Source organism: Pistacia vera, unplaced genomic scaffold (genome assembly GCF_008641045.1).
Source record: "Pistacia vera cultivar Batoury unplaced genomic scaffold, PisVer_v2 Contig530, whole genome shotgun sequence".
NCBI classification, from domain to species: domain Eukaryota; kingdom Viridiplantae; phylum Streptophyta; class Magnoliopsida; order Sapindales; family Anacardiaceae; genus Pistacia; species Pistacia vera.
Window position 1 is genome coordinate 64,711 of NW_022196369.1, and position 11,592 is coordinate 76,302.

The 11,592-nt window shown below is 37.6% G+C and overlaps 1 protein-coding gene and 1 pseudogene across 1 annotated transcript; both read left to right on the plus strand.

Moving 5' to 3' along the window:
* Positions 1-9,175: 9,175 nt before the first annotated feature.
* LOC116107261 (uncharacterized N-acetyltransferase p20-like) lies at positions 9,176-9,942 on the plus strand. Its single transcript, XM_031393558.1, has 2 exons — positions 9,176-9,811; positions 9,917-9,942. The coding sequence occupies exon 1, from the start codon at positions 9,244-9,246 to the stop codon at positions 9,790-9,792; it is 549 nt and encodes a 182-aa protein (XP_031249418.1). The 5' UTR covers positions 9,176-9,243; the 3' UTR covers positions 9,793-9,811; positions 9,917-9,942.
* A 755-nt stretch (positions 9,943-10,697) lies between these two features.
* Positions 10,698-11,097, plus strand: LOC116107244 (annotated as a pseudogene).
* The last annotated feature ends 495 nt before the right edge of the window (positions 11,098-11,592 follow it).

The window sequence follows — 11,592 nt, forward strand, 5'->3', positions numbered from 1 at the left end:
CAGTCACTGTAAACCCCGCATTATTATTCTGATGCCCTAAGGTATGAAATTTACCTTTTTATGTAATTTTCTTTTTCTTTTTTAATGGAAGGGTAAAATGGTCAATTTACATGTATTTTTGAGATGTGACCATTATAAAGTATAAGGGGTGATGTCATTGAAGAGAAATGAGGGTAGAATGGTCATAAAGTTGATTGATATGGTTAAATGGCATAAACGGTAACCAAAGGTATAATGGTCTTTTTATAAAAATTCATATGATTTAAGTATCCATAAAAGTGCACCAAGGGTAAATTTGTCATTACCTAATGGGATTGCTTAATTGTTAAGTGTTGTGAAGAAGTCAAATGGCATTAAATGAGTGCTAATCATTATGTTGTGGTAGAAATGACCAAAACGCCCTTATATGAAAAATTTATGCCAAATAACCCTTATATCTAACTTTTATTGACCAATCATAATAGAGTACCAATGGAATAAATATTTACAAGGTTTTAAGAGAGAGGAGTTGGCCTTGTACACCCCAAATGCATCATCTTCTTCTTCATCTCTCAAATCCACCATAAAAGCCACTAATCCAAGCATTTTATTCTCAAATTTTCATAGGATTTCAAGTTGATTTTCAAAGAAGATCACCATCCACACTTAAAGAACTTCAATTTCAGGGTTTAAGGTGAGTTTCAAAACCCTAGTTATTCTGATCTTTTAGTTAAAAGGGAAATTCATAAATGGTTATGTGTATAAGGTAGAAAGGGTGAACCTTTGGAGCTAAAGAGGAGTGTCTTTGTGCTTTTAATACTAAGGTAAGGAAAAAATCTCCCTTATGACTACAATTGATAACACCTAGGGTTTATGGAACTTACATTTATTTATGTTAATATGAGTGTGATGCTATGTTTTGGTTATGGATTGTTTAAATGGGTGTGTTGATTGGTGTATGTATGCATATGGAGGATGATTATGCCAATTAAGAGATTTGTAGTTGGATGATGTTTTGGCTTTTTGGTTCTGTAAAAAGGGAAGTTTTTATGGCCTTTTATACTTAGAATGATATGGCAAATGATATGAATGTGCAAATGAAGGTAACATGGTTAAAATGAATAGAATTCGGATTTGGCTTTTTAAGACTTATACTGTACATGCTTCACTGAATTGGTCATAACTGAAGTTATAGAAGTCTGATTGAGTTGATTCTTGAAGTATTAAAAATTTGAGAAACAGATCTAAAACTTTTATGTTTTAGCCAAAAATCAATTCGAATTGGAAGATTAGGTAAAAATTGCTTGAAAAGTGACGAACTATATGGCATCCACCTTCTTAATGGAAATTCCCATTTGTTTTTAATTCTAATAAATTCCTAAATAATCTTACTACTGCAATTCCTTGTATTGTATGAGATTGAATGAATTAAGTTAAGGTTTAGTAGGAGAATATTCATGTCATAAAGTTTTGCTAAATTGATTGATGAGTTGTGCAATTGGCCAAGGGCATGGTTATCAAATCGCATATCGTATCGTGTATCGAAAACCTAATTTTTTGAATCGTATATCGCGTATCGTATCGTATCGTAAGATACACCTTTTTCAAAAAAAATTAATAAAATAATCAAAATTTTCTAAAAATTAATATCATCCCCAAGATTAATTAAAGAATTTTGTGGAATTATTGGCTTTAGATTACAGTTTTAGATAATCAAAATTAATCACAAAATTAAGAATCTATATTATTTTCTCTTAACCATTCATATCATTTCTAAGATCAATGTCAATATCTATATCTCCACTTATATTATTATTATCATGTAAAATGGGCAATACATATTTCTCTTCACTTTCTCCATGCAAAATGGGTAAATTTGGACAGGTTTTGGTGAATCAGGTTGAGTGACCCGGTTTCGACCCGAATTTTTTTTTTTTTTGACCTTTGGCCCAAATTAATGAAGTCGTATCGATTTATATCAATATTTTTAAGGATACGAACGGATACGTATCGTATCGTAGGATACATATCAATGTATCGAAATGTTTAGGATACACTCTCGGATACGTATCATTGGCGACTTGTATCAAATCGTATCGTATGATACGTATAGGGTATTGTAGGATACTAACAACCATGGCCAAGGGTACATGTTCAATGAATGAATAGTATGATTGAGCATGGGAGATGTTATTCCATATGTTTGCATTCATAATGGTAATGCATATAGCTTATTTAGTTGACTTATGAAAATTTTTATGAAATGTTCAAGAATGAATTCCATGAGTCTCTTGAGGTATAACCCAAGATCAGAGGAATGGAATTCTTATAGAAACCATGAGTCCTTTGAGGTGACAACCAAGAACAAGGTAATGGTTCAAATGAATCCGATCGGATAACAAAGATTAATGAAAACATCAAGTATAAAGACAAAAGAAATAAGCATGCCATGTATATGTATATTTCATAAGTCATATATGTTCTATGTTATATTATGTATGGTTATGTTATGACTTATGTTTATGAGAAAAGTCCAAAGTGTATGATATGTTTTATGAACTTGTTTTGTAAAAGAATGAATGTCATGTTTTTTAGGTAAGTAAGGTCCTAGGTAATATACTTGTATAATGAACCTTAATAGTTTATAAATGGTCATTTTCCCTTACTGAGCGATTAGCGCTCACCCCACGAAATGTTTTAAAATGTTTTGCAGGTAAGGATTAAGGCATGAAGCTGGGAGAGGATTCCGAGGGACGCTATGAGCATGAAGGGATGTTTTAATTATGACTATTGAATTGTTTTGCTAGTATTTAGTGTAGTAATTATGTTTATATCTCATAATGCAGTAAATATGTCCATGTTATTATGGTGTATATATGTTTGTGTTAATAAAGGAAATCAAATTGCTAGTAAATTTTGTAAAAGTGTGTATGTTCTAGTAAGTACTACTATGGATTTCATAATTTACTCCAAGAAAGGAAACTATATTTTTTGACTTGTACAATGAACTTATTATAGTTTAGAAATTAAATTAAATTAAAAATATATATATTTTTAAACTACAGGTTTATTCTTTAAATAGGATTTTAAAATAAACTTCTTTCCTAGGCGTGCGTTTTCTAGGTTCTCAATGGCCAAGGAATACTTAGGAAATACCCGTCTAGGGAGGGCTTTTATAGTCACTGCCTTTTGACAGGGTCGGTCAATAGTAGGATAACCTTACCATATTATCTGTGTCCTTGGTCAGAATAATACTGGGGCTACAGACATTTCTAGAATGGCCACCATATGTGATCATAAGGTTCTCACTATCAAGATTTGAAACACTTGATACCGTCGTCACGGTTCTACCATCCTAAGGACATATATCATTACATACACGATATAGAAGAATATGCCTTTTATTGATAAATAAACATTTATTACAGAGTCAATTTTACAATAATTGATTGGCTCTAGGGCACTTATCTAACACTATGGGCATATATGACAACTCTAAGAACCTCTACTTCAGAAACACCCTTCTCGCTAGCGTATGGCCGCAAGGTGATGATTCCATTGGAAGTAGGAACCGGTTCACTTCGGAGGGAATTTTTTAATGAGGCATACAATGAAGCACTCTTACGTGCAAGTCTGGACTTAGTTGAAGAAAACCACGGCAAGGCTTGGTTAAGGATAGCTTCCTACCAGTAGTGGGCAAAAAGATTCTTCAACTCTAAAGTTAGGAGAAGGGACTTTCAAGTTGGCACTCTAGTTTTGAAAGAAGTCATTCTCAGCATAAGGGAACCAAGTGCAGGGGTATTGGGACCGAACTGGGAAAGTCCATACCACATCACTAAGGTAATATGACCTGAGACGTATCACCTCAAAAGGCTTAACGGTTCCGAAGTGCCGCGAGCTTGGAATGTTGAGCATCTTTGCCCTTATTATCAGTAATTTCAAACTCACTTATAGCTTTGATCATTTCCTTTTACTTGTAAAATTTTCTTTCTTGTAAGTATTATGAATAAGATTGTTCCATTTCCTCTCGAAGAGAAACTTGTGTTGTGATCTCAAATCTTTTTTTAATAATCTTGTTCTTTATAACATTTTACAAGTTCAATGGTCAGATAAGTTATATTTGTTTTGTGAAGTGCTTAAGTTATGAAAGTACTATCACAAGTGGCCAAAAATTTCTTTTATATATTAAGCCAATGTGTACAAAAGGTGACGAGGAGCTACAAAAGTTAAGTTGAGAAAACTACAAGAATAGAAAAGAGAGTGATCATTGGTCTTCATTTCCAGCCCCCCCGGGTGCGACCTCCCGATCCTCTGGATGATCGTCGGCCTCCGAATCGTCGGCCCGATCTTCAAGAATGTTTGTTTTCGGCTGATCATCTTTCAGAGGAGGTTTTTGTTCCTCCTATTGCTCGACCTCTTCAGTTTAAAGTGTGGAAACAAGAATGGACTAGTATTCATCCGAAAGTTGGGAGATGTCCATCTCTAGGTTCCTCGACTGCAAGCTATAAATAGCTTGTATTGCCCAGTGAGCATCCTTCCTCTCAAGCTCGAGGTTTTGATGCTTCATCTGCTCGGTCAATGAAGCGACTCACCCCTAAAGCAGTTCAAGGTCCGCCTCCATCATCGTCTTCTGTTTCTTGGAGTTCTCCCACAACTGAGCTCGATTCTCCTCCGTCGCCTTTGCGTGATCAGTGCTAACCTTCAGCTCCTTCTCTTACTCGCTCAGCTCTTTGGTGAGCCTCACCATTGTCCGTTAGAGCTCCTTGTTGTCCCGTTTCTCTTTTTGAGCTTGACCTTCTGAAAGTTTGTAGTCCGAAAAGTCGAATCTCTCTCTGCTAGGTATTGATCAGTCTGGATGCGAACTGCTTTTGCCTCACATCCACGACCACGAGATCTTGCTTCAGCTTGACATTCTCCTCCTTCAGCTCATAGAGTCTGCTGGCATAGTTTATGTCGATCTTCTATTGGGGTACGGTCAGGACGAGTAGGAACTATACAGGAAAAGAGACAAAAGTTAGTTTCGTTTTCTTAAAATCATAAAAAAGTTAAAGAATCAGCTGGTATTAAAAAGTTCTCGAAGAGAACAAGTTGTTTTATCTGATTGTGTAGCTAGAGTGCAGTAGCTACCAGATCGGTAGGTCGGGCAGCCACGAACTCCTCGAAGGTCGTAGCAAGTTAGCATTCCAATAGGGTGTACATTACCAGCTGCAAGTACTCAGGCAATTGCCCAAGGGAATCCAGCACAGACGAGTTTGGCCCCGATGGGGCAGGTACATCTTCGACTCGTTCTTGCTCGCTCTCCTCTGGGCAGTGCGGTTGCTCCCTCTCCCTTAAGCAAGCTCTCAGGGGCCGTCGAAGTGCCGAGGGCACCCCTCGGGGAAATTTTCGAGCAAATGATGGGGTAAGGCTAAGTTCTTTTCGGTAGCACCTCGAAGCCTTCTAGCCCTGACTCCGATTCATCCTTGGTGGGCAGTTGTTTTCTTTTTTTGGTCTTTTGGCCCATGGTTTTTTGTTTCATGGCACAAGTAGCCACGGGCCAAGGAGCTTCTTTGCGTCGCTCGGTGGATGGTTACCTTTCAGTGCCAATCCATATCCCTCCTATTGGGATGGCATCAAGGGTCACTTCGGCTAGCCCAGTCGAGTTGAATTGGGGGAATACAAAAACCCCAATCTTCGTCGGTGGCTTCGAAACCCTTGGTGGCATGGTTGCTACACGCCATGAAAATGTGTTAGTGAAAAAGTCATCTTTGATATAAGGCCAAAAGTTCTTCTGGATATGAAGATACTTACGGGCTGGAGCTTCTAAAGATACCTCGGGGCTGAAAAAACTATACTTTCGCAGGTTGGTAGTGGTCAAAGGAAAAGATAGTCAGTTTGGAAATTAAAAGGGAAAACCTACTCGACTCTCTAAATTTACAAATGTCATCATACTCGAAGAAGAAATATATGGTGTCATAAGCCCCAACATTGCTGGGGTAACCAAATATCCCTCCCTCGATCGTAGATTGCTTCGACAGGTAAAAAGAATCTTTGTCCTTGCTTTTATTTAGATAGTAAGTGCATGCGAGTTCTAACGCTGTTAAGTCGCCAAATTCGTGTTTGCAGCATGCGATATACATAGCAATTGCTATCATATAAGCATTGGGCATCAATTGAACGCGATCTCGAAGTGGTCGAGGATCGACTTGATAAATGGGTGAAAGGGTATCGTCACCCCGTATTTGAAGGTTGCTTCTAAGATCACAGCATTCCCTCTTGAGGGTCTTGAGCTGTGTACGATCAATGTTGGTAGACGTTTACGTTGATCGCGAACTGGTCTACCGCTTTTTAAATCTCGTCCGCAATGGCTACTGATAGTACTGCATGTCCAGGTCTTGTTGAGGTGCCCGAGGGTTACAAGCTTGTTCTTTCAGCTACTCTCATTTCTGAAACATCCATTGCTCCAAAAGTTTGAAAATGTGCGACACATAGAGGTAACTTAGTCTCTGTACACAGTGTTTCATACGACGACTTGAAAGAGTTAAAAAAACCCTAATTTTCCTTCCTTAACCCCTAAAAACCCTAAACATCCTTGAGAATGGGTTCCAAGGATTTGTGCCCTAGGTTTTTAACTCTTAAGAGTGTTCCTTTTTTAACAGTATCCAAGAATGTGCATCATGTAAGTTTACTAGACATTCATACCCACCATTGCTGTAAAAGACCGAGTCTTTGACAAAAATGAAAAGAAGAAATGGAAGAGTTTTCCTTACCTCTTGGTTGCTGGGGACGAATGCTCTGTCATAACGGCGAGTGCGCATCAATTGGAAGAAGGATGAATTGGTTTCTTGAGTGCAAAAGCTTTATTTTTCTCTTTGAAGATTAGATTTATGTGAAAAGCTTGAAGTGGGCTTAGGGTTTCATAAGGAAGAAAGCGACGTTTGGCTTCCAATGCAAGCGACGTTTGGGTGGGACGCATTTCTGGTCGTTGGATGTGACCATGTGTCGCCATCCTTGTGAAGAGTAACCTTCACGCTTCATAGAGATCAATCGACGTTTCCCTTCGTTGGAGACACCAAACGTCGACGTGGTTATCTTCCCCCCATTAAATGCGCCTTCATCCACATTTAATGCTTTAAAAGAGAATGTTGTTTCAGCATGACTTGCATTTAATGCTCATGGCTGATACTTATTGCACAAAGATACGTCTGTCAGATAAATCTTACTTTATTGACCAGGCCAGTTGTCAAGCGCAACAGATAACATTTGAAGAGATAATTTGAATGAAACATTTTTCTTCATGTATTGAGCTCGAAGCGAAGTGACTTATGGTTTTCGACAAAAATATTCAAAGTATTTTCAGGTTGCGAGTAATGGATAAATTTCAAAGCACGTTGGTATAACACTGAGCAGGATCCGACCCCAGGTCGCTGAACCTTTAAAGGAAAATCACCTCAAGTCGCTTGTGCAAATGCTTGAAGTTCCACATCGCAACCTCCATTCAGTTTGCTGGTCGAGTTAGACCGTGAACTTTATGTTATTTCAGCAGTTCTCCACTCACGGTTCAAGCAAGCATTCCTCAGGACAAGACAAATCATGGCATAATCATGAAGTTCTCAAGGTTCAAACCTTGAACCTTAAGAACTAGGGGACTTATGTTATGCCTAAGAAATCAAGTCTGACACAAGCTTACGTTAGCAAGGGTCAATCAGAGTTCAGGAAGGCTTTGTGCCGCTCAAGCGCGATCACGTCGTCCAAGGACGTATCTCCTGCCCAAACCCTACACAATTTAAGGGTATCTCCTGTATAATCAGTCAATGGGAAGCAAGGTAGGAATTGTACGGCACCTGCCCGCTTGCAGACTTGAAATCATTACCCAGAAACCTCTTACTATAAATAGAGGGCTCCCCTCTCATTTTCGGGATTCTGATAACAAAAAATGCTTATTCTCCCTATTTGTATTTCTATTATCTAATCGCTACATGCGACCTGATTGTAATCTCTTATTTATAAAAAAAACAGTGGACATAGGATTTGCTTCGAGCATCCGAACCACTTTAAAAATCATCTCCCATTTTATTTATTTCATTTCCCGTTCACGTGTAATTTCTAAGTCAACTTAGCACTTTGCATGTGCGAATAGTTGGTGTCAAAAATCAAGCATCAACAGTTTTAAATTAGATTATTATGTAATTTACTAGTGATTGAATTGATAAATAATATATAATGCCTATTTGTTTTGGCCAATATTTCATTTGTCTAAACTGCCCAAGGTTATAGCAACTTGCAGAATTGAAATGCTCAATTTCTAGGCTGAGTTTATGTGGCGAATTCTCTATCAGACATTCATTGACCGGTGTTAGTAAGCATTAAAAAATAAACTCTTATAATTTTAAATCTAAAATATGGTATTCTAATATTGGAAGGGGAATACTACACTCACAAACCATTCTCACTAATTTTCTCTTACAAACGCGATGTGGCAGCTCGCAATTAGTCAACTCATAATGGATCCCGTTTGCCAACCAATGGGTCCCAGCTGACCAATTGCAAGCTACCACGTCGCATTTGTGAGAGAGAGTTAGTGAAAAGAGTTTGTCGGCCTATCTTTATTGATATGGGAAACATTTAAGAAATCATTTATGAGAGTTGGGATCACCAGAAAATTGATACAATGGCTCTTTCTACACCAAATTTGTGTTACAACTTGTAAAAAACATAAGAAAGCCTATGGCAACGCCAAATTATACTTGAACTATAAAACTGCCTTTTGTGTATAGGATAAGTCTACTACAATTCCAAAATTTTGTCACAAGTTAAGAAGTTTGAACCATCATTGGGTGACCTAATAGTAAAAGAGCAAAGGAGAATCTAGCATGGTCTTCCAAGTTTTAGTCGCCTTGATGATAAAAGAGCAAGATGAGGATTTAACATAGTTTCCTGAGTTTGAGTCCCCAAAATTGCTAATAGTAGTGGTCACTGGAGCTCTTACCCAATCGGTAGTTTCATGATCCTGAAAGACTAATCGAGGTGCATGTAAGCTGACGTGAACACCCTCGGTCATAACCAATATATATATATATATATATATATAAGTTGATCATGTGTATTAATATAATAACTAATTAGAGGGATTATAAAATTTTATGACCAATTTCTTGCTTAATGGGTAGTTACATGACAAAGATATAAATAATAGTAAAATTGATACCAAGTAATCCTTTAACCCAATAACAAACTTGGCACTAATTCATCATTTGATCAAATTATAGTTACTCTCATAGTGCTATGGAGACTGAGATTGATTTATCAAGCATCACTCTGCGTCCATTCAAGTTAACAGATGTTGATGATTTCATGGTGTGGGCTGGTGATGATCAAGTGATGAAATTTATCAGATGGAACACTTTCACTTCCAAGGAAGAAGCGTTGACTTACATCAAGGATGTATGCTTCCCCCACCCCTGGCGTAGATCAATATGCATCGATGACCATTCGATCGGATTCGTTTCGATCTTTCCTGGATCTGGCGGTGACAGGTGTAGGGCTGATATTGGGTATGCTATAGCTGTGAAGTACTGGGGTAAGGGGATTGCCACCAGGGCTGTGAAAATTGCCCTTATTGAAGTTTTCAAGGACTTCCCTGATGTGTTAAGGTTGCAGGCATACGTTTTTGTAGAAAATAAGGCTTCTCAAAGGGTGTTAGAGAAAGCTGGGTTCCATCAGGAGGGTCTGTTGAGGAAATATAGTTATATAAAGGGCAAATTAAGGGATTTGTATATCTATAGTTTTCTAGCACCAGATTCTCCAAGCAGAACTCAAGATCAGATGTCTTGAGTTCAATTTGTACAAGAATGTATGAACACCTGAGTTTTAATTAATATGTAAAACTTAGGAGTGATTGTGTATGTGTATTTATCTGTATATGTTGATAATTTCATGTTTTGGCCCTTTTGGGCAGGTTATGATCAAGTGATGAGATCCATCACAATACAAACTTTCACTTCACTTACATAAAGGAGGTATGCATCCCCACCCTTCGCGTAGATCAATATGCATTCATGACCATTGGATCGGATTCGTTTCTATCTCTCCAGATCCGGCATTGACAGGTGCAGAGATTCGATAGGGTATGTTATAGCTGCCAAGTAATGGGATCAGAGAATTGCCATAGGGCAGTGAAAATTGCAGTTAATGAAGCTTTCAAGGACTGCCCAGATTTGTTTTAATAAAGCTTAGGCTAACACGCTAATAAACTAATTATCAACACAAAGGAGATCCTGCAATGTTACGGGTTCGAATTACACTGGAAGCATCTTGCGGTCAGGGGTACTTACCCGAGCCCTTATAGAGATTAATCTCATACCTACGAGTATGGGGAGACCAGAGGCTTTCACCAAAAAAAAGAAAAAACACAAAGAAGATCCGCATTTATTTGCTTCTGTGACATACTCTTTTTTTTATATATAAAATCAGGTCTTACAACTTTGTTAATTGGATTAACATATCAAATAATTAGAGGGAATCATAAAATTTTATGATCAATTTTCTTGCCTGAACGTGACAAAGATATAAATACTTGGGAAACAAGTGGAGAGCTTCTTGGTAACGAGAGAGGCCGCGGTGATATTTCAACACACTCTTCTGCATAATATCCTAAAGTTGGTTTTAAACCCATTAATCCAACTACTAACATTTTGATCGTTTGATCGTTTGATCTTTATTTTTACTCTAATAGTGCAATGGAGATTGATTTATCAAGCATCACTCTCCGTCCATTCAAGTTGATATATGTTGATGATCTCATGTTGTGGGCTGGTGATGATCAAGTGACAAAATTCATCGGTTGGAGCACTTTTACCTCCAAGGAAGAAGCTTTGACTTACATCAAGGATAAACGCATCCCCCACCCTTGGCGTCGATCAATATGTCGGATTCGTCTCCATCTTTTTCGGATCAGGCGATGACAGGTTTAGGGCTGATATTGGGTATGCTGTAGCTGGGAAGTACTGGGGTCAGGGAATCGCCACCAGGGCAGTGAAAATTGCAGTTAATGAAATTTTCAAGGACTTCCCTGATGTGTTAAGGCTGCAGGCATACGTTTATGAAAAAAATAAAGCTTCTCAAGAGTGTTACAAATAGCAATTCGCCGATTTGAGCAAGACAAACCAACCAGGTTTCTTTCTTCAACAAGAGGAAGTGAAGCCGAACTTGGAATCCATTAGAAAACACTTTGTTATAGATGAAATTACATGATATCAGCACCATCAATTAGAATGAGCTGCCAGCTAATCCCATCAATCCAAATTTAACATGTGCTTAAGGACCAAATAACATTAACTGTCAGCTCAAACCACCCTAGTTATTAAGAGCATTTTTATCAACCTTTATCTCATAAAAAGATTAAGAGGAAGGAAAGATTTTCAAACAAGTAGAGGACTTGTTAAGTAATCATTACATTGAACTTAAAGGTATAAATAAACATTTCTTTTTATGGAAGAGGGGGCTAAGCATATGGGAGTTGAGTATTCATTTGAGCTTCAACTATTATTTTTCTCTATAAATAAAGTATTATTTAATCTTTGTACGGTTTACAGATAATATCAGATAAATAGTTAAAGTAGATATAGGATTCGT

Excerpts from the sequence above, each read along its gene's own strand:
- LOC116107261 (XM_031393558.1), top strand. The coding sequence starts at position 9,244 with ATGGAGACTGAGATTGATTTATCAAGCATCACTCTGCGTCCATTCAAG.